Genomic DNA, 23,000 nt, shown 5'->3' on the forward strand with positions numbered 1-23,000 from the left:
TTGCCTTCATTTATATTTACCATGGCGGGATGTGGAGGAGTGTTCATCATCTTCATCATCATCATCATTCTTATGGTGAGTGACTTTTTAGTAACCACAGTATTAAAAATGATGGTTTCATTAAAAGACATAAACGAACATTTTCTATTTGTAGACTAAATGAATAAAATGAAATATATTTGGTGAATTTGTCAATACTATCTTTACAATCACAAACATGTTCTTTTTTCTTCAGGAAGAAGAGGAGAGGTGATAAATTGCAAAACCGGGCAAAAAATCAGGCAATTCATATTTTCCCTGATGTGACTCATTTGATGTTGGATAATTTGTATCTTAACACAAACTGGTTTAATTCATCTACTAATATCACCACCAGGGTGATACTAATCATTTAACCTATTTATTTCAATATAATTATTTTCGAGTCTGACTGCACGTTTTCTCTCTCATATGTTTTGATTGTTTTATTTGTTCAACAATGCAGGACAAACCATTTACCAGATCAGCAGAAGCAGCTTCAGCCAATGATGTTCCACTTTATTCACAAGTATGAAGATGATGAACAGAGGGATTTCCCATCACCCCTCTGATCCTCACAGGTCAGAAGCATTGAACTCTTATTCAACTCTTGTGTTTCTTGAACAGGTTTGTGTGGGAATAATCTGTAGTGGCAAGTTATGTTCTTGATCACTTTCCTCCAGATCGGCTGATGTGATCTACAGTTCAGTCAAATGATCGACATTTCAACATTGACAGGAACAGAACCTTTTCACAATCTGTCTTAACTAAGGCTTAGTTTCCTGTTTTTCTCGTGCCCCGGTTGTTGACTTCTGGATTTCTCTGTGTGCCTCAGCCCCTTGGGTGTGACCTTTGACTGGTTTTTACCTTGTTTGCGGATTCCTCAATAAATACTGCATGTGGATCTTCAGCCTTCGAGTAAAAACTGATTCATTCAGAACTGTTTGATGCAATTAGACATGATTTACTCAGTGACATTAGATATTTATTAGACAGTTATATTACAGTATGTAAAACATGTGTTTTGTGATTTCTCCATAAATAGTTGTAAATCAGTATTATTTAATTTGGAAAGTCGTGCAATTAATCAGTACTTAAACTTTTACTTCTGGATGCTACAAAGAAAACCTCAGCGTCCATCAGTTCTTCTGGTGTAATAGTGGAGGGTGATTCAGTGAATCTGACCTGCAGCAGTGAATCAAATCCACCTGTTCACATCTACAGCTGGTTTAAAGAGAATCAAACATCATCTGTTGGATCTGGACAGACGTACAGAGAAATAATTAAATAACGAAAATTGTGACGAAATAATTATCATTTTCTGATCCCACTAGATCTTAGCTCTCTTTGCCACAACATATGTGTTTAACACACACAGCTAAAGAAAACTTTGCGTTAAGAGTCAAGAGCCCGACTAAATCAAACACTGATCACAATAATGGTTGTTTGATGAAATTTCAAATTTTTTTCAACATTAATAGTGAGTGCAAAAGTGATCAACATTTCAACAAATCAACAGTGGGGGCTAAGTGAGAGCTGCCCGTGTAGGCCGTTTGGCCAGTGTTCTCTGCGTCTCTCGAGTCTGTGGCAGTCGTGACACAGGGGCGTCCACCCAAACCCCCAAAATGTTCTTAATGGATTCATAACTATAATTGTGATGGTCAAGAAAAAGTTTTTTTGTCTTTCTGTTTAAATGTAATCAGCGGTTTCTTTTGAGTAAAGTGTGACTTTATTGCTAAATAATTAAACAAAATCCTAACGTTGCCAGAAAGTCTTCATTTTTATCCAAGTCTGTCAACTAAGTCAAACCAAATCCCAATAATCATGTTTTGCAAAAGTTTTTCTGTGTATTTCAACTTTATTTAACTGAGAGTCTTTGAAACAAGACCATAGAAGCCTGCGCTGGAAGTGCACTGTTGCATTTTATTTCAGCAAACATTGGGCAAGACGAGCACTGTCACTACCAAATATCCCAAATAAGGCCATTTCTACTGAGACAAACCTTCACACAACACACCACAGAAAATGACATCATCATTTAGTTCTTACATCACGTAGGAATAGGAAGTGGCGCTTTTTCCTGAAGTGTTATATATATAGAAGTGTGTAATCTTTCATTTCTCTATGTTGTCTGTAATGTTTTGTGTTATATTTTCTGGCTTAAGTCTCCCACATTTTCCCCACAAACATCCCACAGTGATTCAGAATCTGAAGGACTCCAACAGAATCATTTATTAGAAACTCTACTGTTCAAATGTTTTCTTATAATGTGATTGTAAATGTGAAGGATTCATTATTTGTGTTTCTTAAGTTCCTCATGTGTTGTGGTTTTGATGAAGGGCACGAACACCCAGAAACAGGAAGACAAAACTATTCATTTTATTTCAGCAGTGTGAAAACCACGGTCAAAACGCCTTTACATCTTGTTCATTTATTTGTGCATTGACACGCATCACAGCACGGTAAGATCATTGTTACATTGTTTTTAGAAAAGTTAAACTTTTTTGTTAAAAATTTTTATAATTATATTTTTTGTTGTGATTACTAGTTATTTAAGATAAAAACTGGATGATCATTTAGTGAATCTTGTGAACCTCTAATGTTCTGTCACTAAATGAAATGATGCAGAAATGAGTGTTTGTGATGTTCATTTGTTCATCTCATGTCATATCTGTATGTTGTATGATTGTAGAGGTTGCTATGGCGACGTGTTTCACATTATCTCTGATGTTTCTGCTCATGACTGCTGGTAAGTGCAGATCACACTTCAGTCTTCACACTTATACACTCACTTTATACATTCTGTCTTCAATTCTTAAAAAATAAAAAAATGAATCACCTTAATGAAGTCTTATGAACTGAATTCAGGAAGAAGCATAAAAGTTGTGTTATGTCTTCAATAGTTTCCCAATTTGTGTGTTTCAGATGTTGATGGTCAGCAGGATGTCATAGTGAATTACAATCCTTCATATGTTTGTGCATTAAGAGGCTCAACAGTGATAATGTCCTGTATTTATCCTCCTGGTCATCAGGTCACATCAGTATACTGGACCATAAAAACAGATCAACCTTATTCAGTGCCACAAAACCTGTGTTCTGACACATATTCCAGAGAAAAGGTTCAGTGTCATAAAGAAAATACAGAGACTTACAATATCACTTTACCACACGTGACAGAAGCTGATAAACACGAATACTGCTGCATATTCACAAGTGGATTATACAGTGTAGAATTTAGAGGGACTCCTGGAGTTCAGCTTGAAGTCACAGGTAGATCTACTGAATCATATTAACACACAGAGGACATGAGACATTATATTGTGTAACTCTGATCTGATATACATTCATAAAGTTGATGTTGTGGTGATGTTGATATATTTTATTCTGTATTATGATGATGGTCAAACAGAGTTTGTTGTTGTTTTGCTGTCAGACCTCCAGGTGGAGACACAACAGAGAGTGAAAGAGAGAGATTCAGTCACTCTTACATGTAAAACCACCTGCAGACTGACTGAAGAAACAACATTCATCTGGTCCAGAAACACACAGATATTAACTGAACACACAGTGAATGAGTTTCATCTGCAGTCAGTCAGTCGTCATGATTCAGGACTCTATAGATGTGCTATAAGAGGACATGAACATCTGTCCTCTCCTGGTGTTTATCTCAGTGTAGAATGTGAGTAAACACTGATTCATTCATTCATATTGTTTGGTGCAGTCAGACACAATTTACCGAATGGCATTTCATGTTTATTAGGAATTAATCCCTTGTTATTTGTACTGTTGTTAAATTCAAAAGGATTGTTTAATTTGATTTCTTCATAAATATTTGTTTGGGCTTCCACCTTCAACAGTATATTTTTGATATCACATGTGATTTTGGGATCTCAAAACAATTCTAATTTGATTTCCTTCATTTAATGATTCAAATAACACTAAAATACTTTTACATCTAGATCCTCCAGAGAACACCTCAGCGTCCATCAGTTCTTCTGGTGTAATAGTGGAGGGTGATTCAGTGACTCTGACCTGCAGCAGTGAATCAAATCCACCTGTTCACATCTACAGCTGGTTTAAAGAGAATCAAACATCATCTGTTGGATCTGGACAGACGTTCAGCATCACTAACATTAATTCACGTCTCAGTGGATGGTTTTACTGTGTGGCTCAGAATAAACATGGATCTCAGAGATCAGCTGCTGTATCACTCACTGTTAAAGGTAAACTGTATTTACATGAATGATAATGAGTGTGTGTCCTCTCTTACGATGTCGTCTTCATAAACATCTTGTTTTAGGTGTTCGGGGTTCTTCTCTGTACACAGTTTTTGGGATTGTGGCAGGATGTGTAGGATTCTTCATCATCATCATCATCATCATCATTCTGATTATTAAGTGAGTCTGAAACGTTTTAAAATATTGTTTCATTCATTGATTGTAATGCAGTTTATCACATACATGAGGTTATTTTTCCCTGTAGGAAGAGGAGGACTGATAGTAGAGCAGAATACGTCAATCAAACACAGGTGACAAACACACATCTTCATCTCCACCTGCAGTAGATTCTTCTGCATCTCATGAATCCTTCAGTGCTGACGTCACATTGAACTCTAAATCAAATATTGTTTATGAATCATGATGAAGATCTTTCTCTATAGACGGCTGACTCGAGTGATGATAGATACACAGCTCTGAAGCCTGCGTCCAGAACATCTGCAGACATTTACAGCACGATCAGAGTAAATCTGTCAAACAGTCATTCACAAACATGATTACACTCAAATTCACATGAAAACAAGATCTATTCTTCATGTTTCTTTCACAGTCGGATCAGTGCAGGGCTGATGATGGCGTCTACACGACTCTTGACCTTCAGTCCAGATCTTCTGAATATGACACACTTGCAGTAAACACACATTAAACTCTCTCTCTCTTACAGAGAGAACTCTGGTCTGACTGGAATGATGTTATGTTTTTATTCATTACAAATAGTTAACATCAAGTGATCAATACTTTTGTATTATTTAGTCATTTAGTGATTAAGATTTTAATTTAGCTCATTGGTAAACATTTGATGTGTGATTTTAAAGCAGTAATGTCAATAAAGTCTTTTCTCTATTGAAGCGTGTGGAGTTTTGATGGATCAAACAGTTCAGTGTTAGTTCATTACAATAAGAACTCATTTCACTGCTGGTGTTGTGTGTGTCGAGTGGATGTTGTGATGTGTTTTATCCACTAGAGGGCCGGTGATTGTTTTAGAGATCTACACCAGTGTTTCCCAATCTGTTTTCACTGACGGCACCCTTTGACATTTTTACAAATTTTGTGGCACCTTACACAAAAACTAATGCTCTAAAGCCCTATCTCACACATGAACGCTCAAGTAAAAATGACTCTCTTTCAGAGGGAAACCTGAGCCTGAGATGATGCACAGAGCCTATCAATTCTAGCAGGAATAGACGAGAGACAGACACCATCGAAGCTCCTGATCCACCGTTCTTACACGTTCTCTGTACTTATTTTTATGTACGTATTTCAAGTTTGAAAAACTCAGTTCACACAAATAGGTTGTGGAGAAGGGCATCAGAACTGCAATGGCACTACTGGCGACAGCTGGATATTCTTTCTCCACAGTTATCCAAAAACTGTCCAAAGCCATTTCTTGAAATGTCATTTTTAATGTGCGATCCTCCCTGACGTCTGTGAGTTGCTCTTGTACTTGCAGTGTCTTTCCAGTCCTGATGAACTCCAAGGATCATGGACCCATGCAGTCAAACTCTGCACAAGACTCAGCTGGAAAATAGACGTCGAACCTCTCTTCTAAAACTTTCAGATGCTGAGTGATGATCACAGGGAGATTGTAGTTTAAATGTGCATTGCACAAGGGAAACATTTCAAGTTGGCTCTGTTCAACAAAAGAGAAATGAATTTTACTGATGATGACGTTTGTTGTTTTAAATCTAAAGATTTCAATCACGTTGTTTCTTGAGCTCCTCTCATGTTGTAAGGGTGGTTCCGCTCTAGTGGTTCAGGCTATAGCGATGCCGAAATGACTAAAGAAACGTTAACAGCAAGATGGTATAAAACTGTTAGTTCTTGTCAATTTCCACCCTTCTGCAACTTATACCAACACCAGAAATAAGCGCAGTGATTATAGTTATATATGTGGGAGAGCTTTGCTATGACATGACTATATTGTATTGCAATATGGAGCGTTTAAATATGAACATTAAACCAACACTAGTCTGCAGATTTATAAATGAAAGTATTTAATAACAGACTTAAATTGATGTTACATGTAAAATGGTTACAAAGTAAATGTATAAAATTGTAAATGATACAACTAACCGTTTCCATATGTATGTGATATTACCTGAGATGATAGAAAAGAAAAGAGATAACGTATAGAAGAAGAGCCAGAGCTCCCGGAGAGAAGCCCAGAGCTTATCTTACATTTCCTTTTCATCCTTTCCTTGACCATGTGACTAAACTAACGTGATACATTCATATTGACCAACCAGGGCCACATTTACCCCCCACTGGACCCACAATAAAGAAATATCTGGGGCAATAGCGGTTGATCACTATCTCAGCACCCCGTGATCTTTAGAAGGGCAAATGGTGCCTTTTGATAAGAAAGAGGGGGTTGTGGCTCAGCAATAAATTCCTGTAATTTTTTCCAACCCTACATCTTCATATTCATCATTCTGTGATGTGATTTACAGTTCAGTCAAATGATCAACGTGTCAACAGTCTGATGTCATTGACAGGACTCACTATCAACAAACAAACAGAACTTTTTCACAATCTGTATTCTTCTGCAACCGAAACGTCTTTATTCTAGATCTCAATGCACTGAGTTGACACACAAACACATGTACTTCACTATCTGCCAGATGGAGCTGGTTTGACAGTTTTGCGTGAACACGATGTCACGGTTCCCTTTGTTTTCCCCTTTGGACTACATTACCCATGCTCCTCTACGCCTCCACATCTGTGTCTGTCCACCATCACTCCAGCTGTCAGCAATATCCTCATCACATATTTATACTCACTATGTTGGCCTGTTGTCTGTTCTCGTCTGTGTTATCGTGCTCTTTCAGTGTATCTTGCTGAGTCCTGGTAAAACTATTGTTCAGTGTTCTCTGCGTCTCTCGAGTCTGTGGCAGTCGTGACACAGGGGCGTCCACCCAAACCCCCAAAATGGTTTTAATGGATTCATAACTATAATTGTGATGGTCAAGAAAAAGTTTTTTGTCTTTCTGTTTAAATGTAATCAGCGGTTTCTTTTGAGTAAAGTGTGACCTTATTGCTAAATAATTAAACAAAATCCTAACGTTGCCAGAAAGTCTTCATTTTTATCCAAGTCTGTCAACTACGTCAAACCAAATCCCAATATTCTTGTTTTGCAAAAGTTTTTCTGTGTATTTCAACATTATTTAATTGAGAGTCTTTGCAAGAAGACCATAGAAGCCTGCGCTGGAAGTGCACTGTTGCATTTTATTTCAGCAAACATTGGGCAAGACGAGCACTGTCACTACCAAATATCCCAAATAAGGCCATTTCTACTGAGACAAACCTTCACACAACACACCACAGAAAATGACGTCATCATTTAGTTCTTACATCACGTAGGAATAGGAAGTGGCGCTTTTTCCTGAAGTGTTATATATATAGAAGTGTGTAATCTTTCATTTCTCTATGTTGTCTGTAATGTTTTGTGTTATATTTTCTGGCTTAAGTCTCCCACATTTTCCCCACAAACATCCCACAGTGATTCAGAATCTGAAGGACTCCAACAGAATCATTTATTAGAAACTCTACTGTTCAAATGTTTTCTTATAATGTGATTGTAAATGTGAAGGATTCATTATTTGTGTTTCTTAAGTTCCTCATGTGTTGTGGTTTTGATGAAGGGCACGAACACCCAGAAACAGGAAGACAAAACTATTCATTTTATTTCAGCAGTGTGAAAACCACGGTCAAAACGCCTTTACATCTTGTTCATTTATTTGTGCATTGACACGCATCACAGCACGGTAAGATCATTGTTACATTGTTTTAAGAAAAGTTAAACTGTTTTGTTAAAAAATGTAATAATTACATTTTTTGTTGTGATTACTAGTAATTGAAGATAAAAACTGGATGAACATGCAGTGAATCTTGTGAACCTCTAATGTTCTGTCACTAAATGAAATGATGCAGAAATGAGTGTTTGTGATGTTCACGTGTTCATCTCATGTCATATCTGTATGTTGTATGATTGTAGAGGTTGCTATGGCGACGTGTTTCACATTATCTCTGATGTTTCTGCTCATGACTGCTGGTAAGTGCAGATCACACTTCAGTCTTCACACTTATACACTCACTTTATACATTCTGTCTTCAATTCTTAAAAAATAAAAAAATGAATCACCTTAATGAAGTCTTATGAACTGAATTCAGGAAGAAGCATAAAAGTTGTGTTATGTCTTCAATAGTTTCCCAATTTGTGTGTTTCAGATGTTGATGGTCAGCAGGATGTCATAGTGAATTACAATCCTTCATATGTTTGTGCATTAAGAGGCTCAACAGTGAAATGTCCTGTATTTATCCTCCTGGTCATCAGGTCACATCAGTATACTGGACCATAAAAACAGATCAACCTTATTCAGTGCCACAAAACCTGTGTTCTGACACATATTCCAGAGAAAAGGTTCAGTGTCATAAAGAAAATACAGAGACTTACAATATCACTTTACCACACGTGACAGAAGCTGATAAACACGAATACTGCTGCATATTCACAAGTGGATTATACAGTGAGAATTTAGAGGGACTCCTGGAGTTCAGCTTGAAGTCACAGGTAGATCTACTGAATCATATTAACACACAGAGGACATGAGACATTATATTGTGTAACTCTGATCTGATATAAATTCATAAAGTTGATGTTGTGTGATGTTGATATATTTTATTCTGTATTATGATGATGGTCAAACAGAGTTTGTTGTTGTTTTGCTGTCAGACCTCCAGGTGGAGACACAACAGAGAGTGAAAGAGAGAGATTCAGTCACTCTTACATGTAAAACCACCTGCAGACTGACTGAAGAAACAACATTCATCTGGTCCAGAAACACACAGATATTAACTGAACACACAGTGAATGAGTTTCATCTGCAGTCAGTCAGTCGTCATGATTCAGGACTCTATAGATGTGCTATAAGAGGACATGAACATCTGTCCTCTCCTGGTGTTTATCTCAGTGTGAATGTGAGTAAACACTGATTCATTCATTCATATTGTTTGTGCAGTAGACACAATTTACGATGGCATTTCATGTTTATTAGAATTAATCCCTTGTTATTTGATACATGATTGTTAAATTCAAAAGGTGTTTAATTTGATTTCTTCATAAATATTTGTTTGGGCTTCCACCTTCAACAGTATATTTTTGATATCACATGTGATTTTGGGATCTCAAAACAATTCTAATTTGATTTCCTTCATTTAATGATTCAAATAACACTAAAATACTTTTACATCTAGATCCTCCAGAGAACACCTCAGCGTCCATCAGTTCTTCTGGTGTAATAGTGGAGGGTGATTCAGTGACTCTGACCTGCAGCAGTGAATCAAATCCACCTGTTCACATCTACAGCTGGTTTAAAGAGAATCAAACATCATCTGTTGGATCTGGACAGACGTTCAGCATCAGTCACATTAATTCACGTCTCAGTGGAGGGTTTTACTGTGTGGCTCAGAATAAACATGGATCTCAGAGATCAGCTGCTGTATCACTCACCGTTAAAGGTATTTACATTAAAGATATTACGTGTGTCATCTTTTATGATGTGATCTTCATCAACATGTGTTTTAGGAGTTCAGAGTTCTGCTGTAGTTTCTGGGATTGTGGCAGGATGTGGAGGATTGTTCTTCATCATCATCATCTTCATCATCCTGTTTATATGGTGAGTGAATATTACTGTAAGTAGGCTACTTTCAGTGTTCAAAATTATGATTTTAATATAAATGAAAATGTTAAATTTGTGGAAATAATGGATGAAACTACAGAATGAATAATTGAATTGAATTTGTCAATAGTGTTTTTTTACAATTACAAACACGTATTTCAGCATTTTTGTCTTCTTCAGGAAGAAGAGGAGAGAACTGCAAAATCCGGTTTGTACATTCCTGACATGACTCATTTGATGTTGCATATAATAAAACAACACAAGGTTGAGGAATATGGTTGTTTAAGTCTGTCAGTCGTATTACAATCTGATTTAATCCAGCTGCTGTGATGGATCCATCAGGGTGATGCAGATCATTTAATAATTTAATCTAACCAATTCAGTCATTCATATCATTGTAATTGTTTTCTAGCAACGGCTTATGGACTTGCCTCACTTACTTCATATAATGCGATTGTTTTATTTGTTCAACACTGCAGGACAATCACTTCAATAGATCAGCTTCAGCCAATGATGTTCCACCTAACACACAAGTATCAGCCAATCAGAGTGAAGCCTCGAAGTCAGCTCTTGATGTTCAATATTCCAGTGTCCGATACATCAGAAACAAAGAGATGAATAACTCTCATCACCCCTCTGATCCTCACAGGTGAGAAACATTGAACTCTAACTTAACTCTTGTCTGTGTTGAACAAGTTGATGTAGAAATAAATCTGAAGTTAATATATCTTTTATCATATTCCCTCAGATCGGCCGATGTGATTTACAGTTCAGCCAAATGATCAACATGTCAACAGTCTGAGGTCATTGACAGGACTCACTATCAACAAACAAACAGAACCTTTTCACAATCTGTATTCTTTTGCAAATGAAAATCCTTTAATGCTCGGTTATTCTGCCAAGTCAAAGCTGTAATTGATGATTTACAATGTCATTTTTGATCAGACAGGTGAATATAACAGTTATTTCCGTCAGTTAATTTCAAACATTGATCAAACTGACCAAGTATCCCACATAAGGTCATTTCTACTGAGACAAACCTTCACAGAACGCGCCACAGAAAATGACGTCATCATTTAGCACTTACATCACCTTAGGAACAAAGGAAGTGGTACTTTTTCTTTAGAGGTGTTATATTTTACATGAGAATTGAGAAATATTGGAAAGAGGCACATACTCATAACTAGCTCTGAAATGTGTGTAATCTTTCATTTTTCTATGTTGTCTGTATTGTTTTGTATAATATTTGCTGGCTTAAGTCTCCCACATTTTCCCCACAAACATCCCACAGTGATTCAGAATCTGAAGTAATCCAACAGAATCATTTATTAAAAACTCTACTGTTCAAATGTTTTCTTATAATGTGATTGTAAATGTGAAGGATTCATTATTTGTGTTTCTTAAAGCCACAATATGGAAGAATTTTGTTATGAAATATCCAAAAATCACTTGCACTGTGTGATATATTTCATGCAGTTGTGTACTTACATTATCCCAAATGTTCCCAAGAATGTGCAAATCCAGAGAAATTCCTATTTAAAATAAAGGTCCGTCCCTTGTCTCCCTTGTATTTGTCGCATATCAGTGACTTAATATCCGCTGCTGCGCACTACAGTTTCCGGTTGTAGAAACTACGGCAACACTCAAATGCGGAAGTGGTTATACAGCATCTGGGACGCAGCATCTGTTGTTCTGTTATTGTATTGTGGAAATGTATTTTTTAGAGGTTATGATCTTAATGTGTTTGCTTAAAGGGAACCCGGTGTATAGAGAGATGTATGGCTTAATGCGTTGTAATAGCCTTACACTACTAGCATTTGTCGTTAGAAACACATCAAATATTTTCACTTTTTCTGCTCTTAAAAAAACCCTAAATGTAATACTCATTTTAACCTAAGGAGGACGCCATGTTCTTTTTCGATGACGTAAACTGGTTGCACGCACAGCTAGGCAGCCAAACTAAACACCGACACACTAATCAGTTCTTCAGTAAATATAAGGTTCTGTAGGATAATATATATATCTATATATGTGTAACAATGTTCACAGCAAGGAAGGAGGAGGAGGGAACCGGCGAACGTTGAACAACAATACTTTAATAAAATAAACAAACAACAAAAAGAAAGTAAAATGCCGGCAGCTCCCTCACGGTCGACTGCCGGTCACACTAATATTCACGTGTGCTCTAATACAGAACAATACACCCTGAATGGGTAAATGATACTTGCATTCGAATAGATGAAATAAGTGCATGCAAAGCATGTTTTTTGCTCTCATATGTACATTGTCAGATATTTCAGAGCAAAAAACATAGAGCAGTGGTTTTATTTCTTTGACCGATGAGACAGCACCGAACACTGCATGCGTGTGTTAGAAATGGAAGTGTGAGAAAACATTCTGCTTGGTACGTTTTTCGTCTTTAAACCAAACTTTTAGGTCTTAAGCCGGCATTTATATCCTGTCTGGCTAGCTGTCTTATGTTTACACATGATGTCTGTATGCGGAGAGTAGGCGGTCTCTTGTTGCTGTTCATCAAACAGCCACAAGATTACATTTAGACGTAACATCTACATACAATAAAAATCGCACTATATTGCCACCTAGTGGTGCAACCGGGTAACTACTACCTTACATGCATAACCTGTGTTATAGTAATTTAAAGGTTATGTAGCAGAGTGAATCACTTGTGCAGGTGTGGCCAGGTGATTTCACTCACTTTAATTAGTAGACTCAACTTGGTAGCATATAAGGTGGAGAACTGTTCATTCGGACGTGTGCCATGGTTCATACTGGCCCTCGGTGACGTCATCTGTGGTCGCCAAAGGTAGTGTATTGTTCGTTTGTAGCCTTCCATTTCATGTTTGAGTGAAAGGAGAAATAATTTTATATTGCAGTATGCCGTCTATTGTCGGCCGGATCCTGGCTGCCCGTTCCCCCTTTTAGGCCAATGTTATACTGCTGGTTGAGGGATCGCCGTGAAGGGTGTGGGCTGCAGCGTTTGCTGCGGTATGTATGTTAGTCTGGTTTGTTAAATGGTTTAGAACTACTTATTTTCTTGCTTCATGTCCGGCAGGTTCATGACCATGTAAAAGGAATGTTAATGACCTTTTGGAGTTAGTAGTGATCTGCCGTGACCATGTTGCTGTTTTGCCCTGCTGTTTGTCCCCGCTGACTTGCCTGTTTGTTCTGCAGAGTTTGGCGTCACTTGGCATCCCGTGTCGGCGTTTTTCTGTTTGTAGTAAGAGACTGGTTTCAAAGCTTATATTGGGCCTGCCTTTCAGTGTTAAGCTCTGTTTTCGCATCCACAGTTGTCGGGTTCTTTTATACATAAACTCTCTGTACTGTTGCCATCGATATGCTTTTGTTTCGTTCTTTTGTTTGTATCTTGCCTCACGTTGTTTTATTTCCGCACCACTTAGGTTGTGGGGCAGATACGTTAAATGTGTTGCTCTTTGGCGGTGTGAAACAACTAACTGTTACATTGCAACGTGAGGTAAGTTTTGTTTCTTGTTTATTATTTTATGTGTTAAACCAGGATCTTGTTTACAAAGCTTGGTTTAAAACAATATTTTCATTTGTTGACTTGGCTTTTGTTTGTTTATTCATTTTTTTTGTTTGTTTGTTCCTATTTATTGGGGTATCTGGAGTGAGGGGAACTGTACGTTGTGTACTACATATGTGTGTATGCATGGTGTTTACACTGAGTGCTGTGCAATTATTATTATTTGTACCTGATTTCGATGTGTATGTTGTGGTTTAGTATGCATTTAAGTCTGCAACAAGTTAGCCACTCCAGTCCCTTAATTTTAGAGTCTTTGTTTTGATATAGCCCATTGGTAACCCAGCAGTTGATTTTAACATTCCTTCTGATATTTAAAAAGTAGGATTTAATAAAAAGGCTTTTGTACATTTTTACCCACGTCTCTCGCCTGACATCGTTTGGTAATGAACCTGTGTCCTTACTTGCATTTCTGTTCCTCATGTGGTCGTGAGGTGGCGTAGTCGACTGTTATAAGAAAACTAGGCTTGGCGCGTTATCGCTGGGCCTTTCGGTCGTGACGTGCGCTCATCACGCTATACTCTCCTCGCCCCTCGTGGTCGGGCGGCCTGCTACAGTTACATATATTTTGCGGCTCCAGACAAATTTTATTTGGTGGGAGAGGGCCCAAAAGGGCTTCTTTTGGTCGCAAAGGTTGCCGACCCCTGACCTAGACAAACCACAAGCAGCCGTCTTCTTGGCTCTCCTCTCCTCGTTTGACCTTCACAGGGCCAACACCCCTCCCACCCACCGAGGAGGACAACAGCTAGATCTGGTTCTGACTCGTAACTGCACCGCTAATAATATTCTAGTTACTCCCCTGCATGTCTCTGACCATTTCTTTATAAAGTTCACTGTAACACTCCCTGTAATCTCACCTCCCACCCCTAACCCTGTTTCTTTCCATCGTAATCTTCGTTCCCTCTCTCCACTCTTCCAAAACCTTTACGCATTCGGTACCCCTGTGGTAAAATGAACTGCAGCATCCTTCACAACTTTCAAAAAAGTCAAATGCGGAACAGGTATGTTTTAAGCTAACCAATAAATGTCTGTCTTGTGTCAATTCCTTTTGTTCATTCCTTTCCTTGCTTACTCCAGCTTTGATCCTCCTAGTAGAATGGCCTTGTAAACTAATGGTACTGTTTAGCGTGTTGACAATGTTTATATGCTCTCCTACTTGTAAATCGCTTTGGATAAAGCGTCTGCCACATGACTACATTTAAATGTAAATAATTGCACATAGATGCAGAATAACTACAGCTGGGTAGAATACTTGTAGTTTGTAATCAGTATCTGATTACAATTCCCATGGGAAAATTCGTAGTCAGTAACATAATACCTTAGATTACATATTTCTTGTAATGTAATCTGACTACTTGTTGATTACATGTCCATTTTATCTTTACCCGGTGTATCTTTCTGGTGTATGTTCTTGTTAAATTTTAAAATATTAAAACAAAATGTATTATATTAAACGATAAAGGAACATTAAGTAAACCCAATAAAAATGGTAGAAGAATAGAATAGGCCTTACAGTATCAAGTGTAGATTCAAATCAATTTAATTGGGTGTAATATTCATGTAGTGATGAGCAAAACAAAAAATATCTAGAAATGTATCTGACAATAAGCTTTTAATCTAAATAAGCTTTTGTCTACATAATTTAGATTCATAAATGTAGCCACATCAATGTTTTGCTGATAGTAAATGTTCACAACAGAGACAATTGACAGTCGCAAAACAACAAAATCAAGTTGTGAACTCATGAAAGATTAAATTTATCACCCTCCTGTGTTTGATTTATTTTATGCAAAATCCAATGGAGACTATCAATACGTTTCACATTTATTACCTTTGTGAACAAACATTTTGAAAATTGATTCTACAGTATATTGCCAATACTGGGCATGGACAATTCAGCAGCACAAATCTATTTGGATTCCTGACTAATGCAGTTTCACAATGAATGTTGTGATTTTTGCACTAATTGCGCATATCATAGTATTATTGTGAAGATAACACGGTTTTGAAAAATACATGGCGAACATGGATGCTTGTAAACAAAACATGTTGGACTCGCTATCATGCATTAGTTGATTGGCTAAACAGTTTAAATTGTAGGCTTACCAAAAAAAAGCAATTTGCCAAGTAATCTATGTAATGTAATCTGTAACAGTGAATTAGTAACTGCACTCTGAGTATTTTAAAATGTAATTTTATTCAATTACATTACATTTAAAAATACTCAAAGTACTTGTAATCTGGATAACGTAATCAGATTCCAGAAATAAAGTAATCAGTTACTACCCAGCTCTGTAAATAACTGTAAATCTCTTTCTGTGAGCTGCTATACGTAGGTCATCCGCCATATTGGAACTGTGCGAGCCGTTCTGTTAACAATTAAAATCAAGATGATGTACAGTATATGATTATGAAAACATTTATCGTTGTGTAAACTCAAACATTATGTCTGCTACACTATCACATGACAACAAAGAAAGGTTATCCCATTTTCGTGAGAGTAAGACTGAATTTATTTTGTTTGGCCCCATGATCACAGTTTTCAGGACCTTGATTTGTCATTTGTCTTCATATAGCACCACGTGTGTTAGAAACCTGTGAGTATGGCTTGATGATAATCTCACCTTTGATAAACAGATTAGTTCTGATGTCAAGTCCTGCTTTTATCATATTAGGCTCTTTTTACATGCCTCTGTTACCTTCAGGCTTGACTACTGCAATTCCCTGTACGTTGGTGCCCCATCGTCTTGTGTTTCTCGCCTTCAGCTTGTTCAAAATGCAGCAGCCCAGCTACTTACTGGAAAGCGTAAATATGATTCAATTACACCGGTTTTAATTTGTCTTCATTGGCTTCCAGTGAAGTACAGAATTGATTTTAAAATACTCATGTTAGTTTAAGTCACTTCACAACTTTGCACCACGGTATCTGACCGGGAGATTGACAGCATATAGGGATGCAATAACTCCGAGATCTACGGATGCCAACCTGTTGCATGGTCCTAGGACCAGGCTAAAAACACGAGGCGATCGTGCCTTTTCTGTTGTTGGCCCACGATTATAGAACAACCTTCCCTATCATATTAGAACTGCCCAGACCCTATCTGTCTTTAAATACAACTTAAACACTATTGTTTTCAACGGCTTTCAATGTCCCATGATATTTGTCATAGGTTTTTAACCTTCTTTCTTCTCTGGTTTCTTTGCCACACCATTTTGTAGTTTGGGTGTTTTTTAATACAAATACAAATTTTTAATTGAGCATTGTCCCTGTACTTTTTTCATTGTTGCAAGCACTTTGGTTAACCCCGGTTGTTTTTTAATTTTGTGCTATATAAATAAAGATGTATTGTATTGTATTTTAGCACGTGAATGTGGCATCTAGTTATTTTTTTTAATAAAAAAAAAAAAATAAAAAAAATAATGTATGCGGCATCTAGTTATATATATATCTATGGTGTCGCAGAGATCTACAGAGTAACAAGTCTTAAAGGAACAGTTCACCTAAAAATTAAACTTGTTGTTGTCATGGCAGCATCATTCCTTGTTGCTAACATGTTTTTGGTGTTACTTTCACTGTGGAAATTTATCACTAACTCTTTTGTTTCGGTGATTTTAATTGCTCAGAGTGTGCGAATTTGTAGATAAATTCATGATGATTCTGGATACTGTAGATGAGTTCAGGTGTACCACTCTGAGCTTAATGTTAGATTATATGAGCAAAAGTGTGTTACCATATAGATCATCCAAACAGACACCTGTCAATGTGAGACGGACCAGTCAAGATGAATTAACCTTTTTTTTTGTTTACTTTTTACATGTATGAGCATCTTATAAATGATAATAAATAATAGGTGTTCTGATGTCTTCGGGTCTCCTTCAAACTTGCCAACCGAAACTGCATTCATGGGTTTTCTTTTCATAGACATAAAGCCAGAATCTTAACACAAATTGAAAGATGAGCACTGGGGCGTGACTCTTAACACAGTGTGGGGAGTGAGCAATAATTGACGCATGTCCTTTAACTTTTCATTCATGTCTTTAATAAAGACGGAGCAGATAAAACGCATCTCCCCGTTGTTTGTTAGCTCTTCCACGCTTTCCAAAATATTCCACTAAATCAAGAATATTAGTGATGATACATTCGATCCACGGCTTCAGAGCTTGTGTCGAGTAAAATGGGCGTGCCAGATGAAGCCTCGATTCGAAGCTTGTGTTGCTAACGTAGAAATGACGTGAATATGACAAATTAAGCTTCACTTTCTGCTCAGTCAAGTGCGCGTTTTGCTTTGTGTGTCAGAACGTTCGAACCCCAGAGCTTTATTATATTGACGTTCACACACGTTGTACTCTAAGCTTAATTTGTACACATAACATTAAAATGAATCTGAATTTCATCTGGTGGTTGCTTCGTTCGACTGAGCTTCTTCCAGAAGCGACTGCTATATGTTTTATTAACTAACAGATGGTGCTGTTTTCGACACTCTCGGAGCTTTGATTCTTATCTCGAAACAGTCAGGGAAAGTGTCTGTGCTTTATTCGAGGCTTCATTTTCCCATCACTAAAGAATATAGCATCACGTGCAGCCAAACAGCAAACATTCCAAGAACGGTGAAAGTAAACTTATAAACTCCATAAAAAAATAATGACAGTTAAGTTCCTTCATTATAACACATCAGTGCATGTCTGTGCTATTTAAAACCGCTCTTTATTTAACATGAACTCAAACAGGTCAAATGTAAACGGGTGATAATTGTTCTTTGGCAGATTCTGATGGTGTTGTTTGGCTAACACACTGTCATGTACTTGTGGTCAGGGCCCTTACGGTCAAGCCCCGGTCTCATCCTCAAACGTCACGGCTCTGACTCATAACACAGAAAATGTGTCTGAATGAGGAAGTGACATCATCTTCTTATTAGGTGCTAGATCCTGTAGCCCTGATCTCAGTGTTGGTCCTTAAGACTTGTGAGAGGTTCTTATAAAGCTTTTCGGATGATGATGTTTGTTGTGTGATTTTACATCTGGAGACATTTCATTCACTTTGTTTCTTGAGCTCCTCTCATGTTGTTGAGATGAAGAGAGCAAACGCTCAGAAAGAGGAAGACCCAAATGTTAATTGTATTTGAAGCTTTGCATTAAAGTGTGAAAACCACCGACAGTCCATCAGTTAAAAACTGCTGTTCATCTTCATTTCATTTCTTCTTTGTGCATCGACACAGAGGCTCATCACATCACGGTAAGACCATTTTTACATCGTTTTAAGAGTAAAACCATCTGTAGAGCTGTTAATGGGAAAGAACAGTAAACATTTATAAAACAAACAAAATATATTTTCATGATCATGACTGTAGTTGTTGAAGATGAAAAACAGACTAATGAAATGATGTAGAAATGAGTGTGATGTTCATGTGTTCATCTCATGTCATATCTGTATGTTGTATGATTGTAGAGGTTGCTATGGCAACGTGTTTCACATTATCTCTGATGTTTCTGCTCATGACTGCTGGTAAGTGCAGATCACACTTCAGTCTTCACACTTTTACGCTCATTTCATACGTTGTGTCTCGTCTTATTACACGAACTGCACGAGTGTTTGAATGATTTTCCGAAAGAAAAATAAATGTAGATATAAACTTGCATGTTGTTGTGTTATGTCTTCAATAGTTTCCTCATTTGTGTGTTTCAGATGTTGATGGTCAGCGGGTTTGGGGAGTGAATTACAATCCTTCATATGTTTGTGCATTAAGAGGCTCAACAGTGAGAATGTCCTGTATTTATCCTCCTGGTCATCAGGTCACATCAGTATACTGGTCCAAAACAACACGTGTACCTGTTTCAGTGCCACCAAACCTGTGTTCTGACACATATTACAGAGAAAAGGTTCAGTGTCACACTAACAGCATCACTTTAACACACGTGACAGAAGCTGATAAAGGCGTCTACTACTGCACATTTACAACAAGCCGATACGATAGAGAATTTAGAGGGACTCCTGGAGTTCAGCTTGATGTCACAGGTAGATCTACTGAATCATATTAACACACAGAGGACATGAGACATTATATTGTGTAACTCTGATCTGATGTACATTCATAAAGTTGATGTTGTGATGATGTTGATATATTTTATTCTGTATTATGATGATGGTCAAACAGAGTTTGTTGTTGTTTTGCTGTCAGACCTCCAGGTGGAGACACAACAGAGAGTGAAAGAGAGAGATTCAGTCACTCTTACATGTAAAACCACCTGCAGACTGACTGAAGAAACAACATTCATCTGGTCCAGAAACACACAGATATTAACTGAACACACAGTGAATGAGTTTCATCTGCAGTCAGTCAGTCGTCATGATTCAGGACTCTATAGATGTGCTATAAGAGGACATGAACATCTGTCCTCTCCTGGTGTTTATCTCAGTGTTGAATGTGAGTAAACACTGATTCATTAACATACAAGATCAAATATTTCTAGATTTCTGAATTAAAATATTTCATACAGAACCAAATTACTTCATTTATGACAAATATCAATGAGATAACAAACATGGCGGTTTAATAATCCACTCTTTGAATATGAATGTTTCATCTTGAAGTAAATATCACATTGTTTCACCGTGCAACACTTCAGAAATAGATCTTTATATATAGAAAACAACTCCCTTTTGATTTCTATTTACATATAAAAATGTTTTAGATCCTCCAGAGAAAACCTCAGCGTCCATCAGTTCTTCTGGTGTAATAGTGGAGGGTGATTCAGTGACTCTGACCTGCAGCAGTGAATCAAATCCACCTGTTCACATCTACAGCTGGTTTAAAGAGAATCAAACATCATCTGTTGGATCTGGACAGACGTTCAGCATCACTAACATTAATTCACGTCTCAGTGGAGGGTTTTACTGTGTGGCTCAGAATAAACATGGATCTCAGAGATCAGCTGCTGTATCACTCACCGTTAAAGGTATTTACATTAAAGATATTACATGTGTCATCTTTTATGATGTGATCTTCATCAACATGTGTTTTAGGAGTTCAGAGTTCTGCTGTAGTTTCTGGGATTGTGGCAGGATGTGGAGGATTGTTCTTCATCATCATCTTCATCATCCTGTTTATTAAGTGAGTTTAGTCATTTTTAAAATATTGTTTCATTCATTGATTGTAATGCAGTTTATCACATACGTGAGGTTATTTTTCCCTGTAGGAAGAGGAGGACTGATAGTAGAGCAGAATACGTCAATCAAACACATGTGACAAACACACATCTTCATCTCCACCTGCAGTAGATTCTTCTTCATCTCATGAATCCTTCAGTGCTGACGTCACATTGAACTCTAAATCAAATATTGTTTATGAATCATGATGAAGATCTTTCTCTATAGACGGCTGACTCGAGTGATGATAGATACACAGCTCTGAAGCCTGCGTCCAGAACATCTGCAGACATTTTCAGCACGATCAGAGTAAATCTGTCAAACAGTCATTCACAAACATGATTACACTCAAATTCACATGAAAACAAGATCTATTCTTCATGTTTCTTTCACAGTCGGATCAGTGCAGGGCTGATGATGGCGTCTACACGACTCTTGACCTTCAGTCCAGATCTTCTGAATATGACACACTTGCAGTAAACACACATTAAACTCTCTCTCTCTTACAGAGAGAACTCTGGTCTGACTTGAATGATGTTATGTTTTTATTCATTACAAAAAACTTACAATGAACAATACTTTTCTAGTTTAATGGTTATATTTAGATTTTAATTCATCTGACTTGTTAACATTTGATGTATAATTTTAAAGCAGTCCTTTAATAGACTTTTTTCTTTTGAAGCGTGTGTAGCTTTGATGGGCCTGTGTAAAGATGTCATTCTAGCGATCAGTAAGTTCATTAAGTGGACTCAGTAGGTGCTGATGTGTCGAGTGGAGAATGGATGTTGTGATGTGTTTTATCCACTAGAGGGCTGATGATCGTGTTCCAGAGATCTATACAGTAACACACGTCTTAAACTGTCAAACTCAGTTCCTGGAATATCCGCAGCTCTGCACAGTTCAGCTCCAACCAGCTCAACACACACACATGCTTGGAAGTATCTAGTGATCCTGAAGATCTGGATGAGCTGAATCAGGTGTTGATGAGGGCCGGAGCTAAACTGTGCAGAGCTGCCGCCCTCCAGGAACTGAGTTTGACGCCCCTTAGTTCACCTAAAAATAAAACTATTGTATTGTTGTCATGGCAGCATCATTTCTGGTTGATAACATGTTCCTGGTGTTAATTCCAATGTGGAAATTCATCCAGCTGCTGTCTCAGATTTATTGTTATAGACATGGTCGGCACAGCTCGGAAGGTCCACAAAAACACTTTTTTAAGTCAAACAAGTTTTATACTCTGTGAGAAAAACAGACGGTGTTGTCCCGTCCCCCTGCACCGCAACCTAGTGGACTTTCTAAAACGTTTAATGTGAAAAACCCTTTTTCATTCAATGCTTTGGTGATTTAGTAAATTGTTTGTGATAGTTTATGGGACTGATTATAATCTTACACTCTTTCATAGGGTTAATTTTGGAATTATATCATAATAATGCTAAATCATAAATGATTTAAAGTGGCCAATGTAAATTATTATTGCTTACATGTCTCGTTATTGCAATACTGAAGTGTTATTGGATTAAAATAACCCCTACACATACTTTTGTCCTCCCCATTGACGTCCATTATATGGAAGCAGCTTCATGGCTTAATGTACCGAAACAACGGCATGTATAACCAAATGATTAAATACATCTTCACCACTGATATCAAACATCAACATAATAACAGAAAAATTGGTGTTGATCGCTGCCTTGAGCCACGTTAAGATGCTTCATTATTTATAACACATCAGTGCATGTCTTTGCTATTTAAAACCGCTCTTTATTTAACATGAACTCAAACAGGTCAAATGTAAACGAGTGCTAATTGTTCTTTGGCAGATTCTGATGGTGTTGTTTGGCTAACACACTGTCATGTACTTGTGGTCAGGGCCCTTACGGTCAAGCCCCGGTCTCATCCTCAAACGTCACGGCTCTGACTCATAACACAGAAAATGTGTCTGAATGAGGAAGTGACATCATCTTCTTATTAGGTGCTAGATCCTGTAGCCCTGATCTCAGTGTTGGTCCTTAAGACTTGTGAGAGGTTCTTATAAAGCTTTTCGGATGATGATGTTTGTTGTGTGATTTTACATCTGGAGACATTTCATTCACTTTGTTTCTTGAGCTCCTCTCATGTTGTTGAGATGAAGAGAGCAAACGCTCAGAAAGAGGAAGACCCAAATGTTAATTGTATTTATCTGGTAACATCTACAGAATCTCAAACATCAGATCAGATCACAGCGGAGAATACAAGTGCAAGACCAAAAATAATCATGGAGTGAAATATTCAGAAGCTGTGATGCTGAATGTGATGTGTAAGCGACAGTTATGTTTATTTGATTC

The 23,000-nt window shown here is 37.4% G+C and overlaps 3 protein-coding genes across 3 annotated transcripts in view; all 3 read left to right on the plus strand.

The window, feature by feature from the left end:
* Positions 1-2,365: 2,365 nt before the first annotated feature.
* On the plus strand, positions 2,366-5,131 carry LOC130553206 (B-cell receptor CD22-like). The gene is made up of 9 exons (XM_057332040.1): positions 2,366-2,480; positions 2,711-2,767; positions 2,944-3,288; positions 3,452-3,697; positions 3,978-4,241; positions 4,319-4,415; positions 4,501-4,546; positions 4,679-4,759; positions 4,846-5,131. Exons 2-9 carry the CDS (start codon positions 2,719-2,721, stop codon positions 4,939-4,941), a joined length of 1,224 nt encoding a protein of 407 aa, XP_057188023.1. The 5' UTR covers positions 2,366-2,480; positions 2,711-2,718; the 3' UTR covers positions 4,942-5,131.
* Positions 5,132-7,944: 2,813 nt separating this feature from the next.
* LOC130553213 (B-cell receptor CD22-like) lies at positions 7,945-22,228 on the plus strand. Its single transcript, XM_057332050.1, has 7 exons — positions 7,945-8,059; positions 8,290-8,346; positions 19,216-19,545; positions 19,709-19,954; positions 20,223-20,486; positions 20,554-20,641; positions 20,727-22,228. The coding sequence occupies exons 2-7, from the start codon at positions 8,298-8,300 to the stop codon at positions 20,806-20,808; spliced, it is 1,059 nt and encodes a 352-aa protein (XP_057188033.1). The 5' UTR covers positions 7,945-8,059; positions 8,290-8,297; the 3' UTR covers positions 20,809-22,228.
* Positions 22,229-22,938: 710 nt separating this feature from the next.
* LOC130553057 (B-cell receptor CD22) overlaps positions 22,939-23,000 on the plus strand; it is a 2,632-nt gene continuing 2,570 nt past the window's right edge. The window contains exon 1 of the mRNA XM_057331798.1: positions 22,939-22,972. Within this exon, the coding sequence (XP_057187781.1) occupies positions 22,957-22,972 (16 nt within the window). The 5' untranslated portion in view covers positions 22,939-22,956. The remainder of the gene's footprint in view (positions 22,973-23,000) is intronic.

Source organism: Triplophysa rosa, linkage group LG4 (genome assembly GCF_024868665.1).
Source record: "Triplophysa rosa linkage group LG4, Trosa_1v2, whole genome shotgun sequence".
Taxonomy (NCBI): Eukaryota; Metazoa; Chordata; class Actinopteri; order Cypriniformes; family Nemacheilidae; genus Triplophysa; species Triplophysa rosa.

Bases quoted from the DNA above. Each gene is read 5' to 3' on its own strand.
- LOC130553206 (XM_057332040.1), top strand. From the start codon at position 2,719: ATGGCGACGTGTTTCACATTATCTCTGATGTTTCTGCTCATGACTGCT. The intron at 4,242-4,318 runs GTAAACTGTATT...ATCTTGTTTTAG, and splicing joins TGTATCACTCACTGTTAAAG to GTGTTCGGGGTTCTTCTCTG. The intron at 4,760-4,845 runs GTAAATCTGTCA...TTTCTTTCACAG, and splicing joins ACATTTACAGCACGATCAGA to TCGGATCAGTGCAGGGCTGA.
- LOC130553213 (XM_057332050.1), top strand. From the start codon at position 8,298: ATGGCGACGTGTTTCACATTATCTCTGATGTTTCTGCTCATGACTGCT. The intron at 19,546-19,708 runs GTAGATCTACTG...TTTTGCTGTCAG, and splicing joins AGTTCAGCTTGATGTCACAG to ACCTCCAGGTGGAGACACAA. The intron at 20,487-20,553 runs GTATTTACATTA...CATGTGTTTTAG, and splicing joins TGTATCACTCACCGTTAAAG to GAGTTCAGAGTTCTGCTGTA.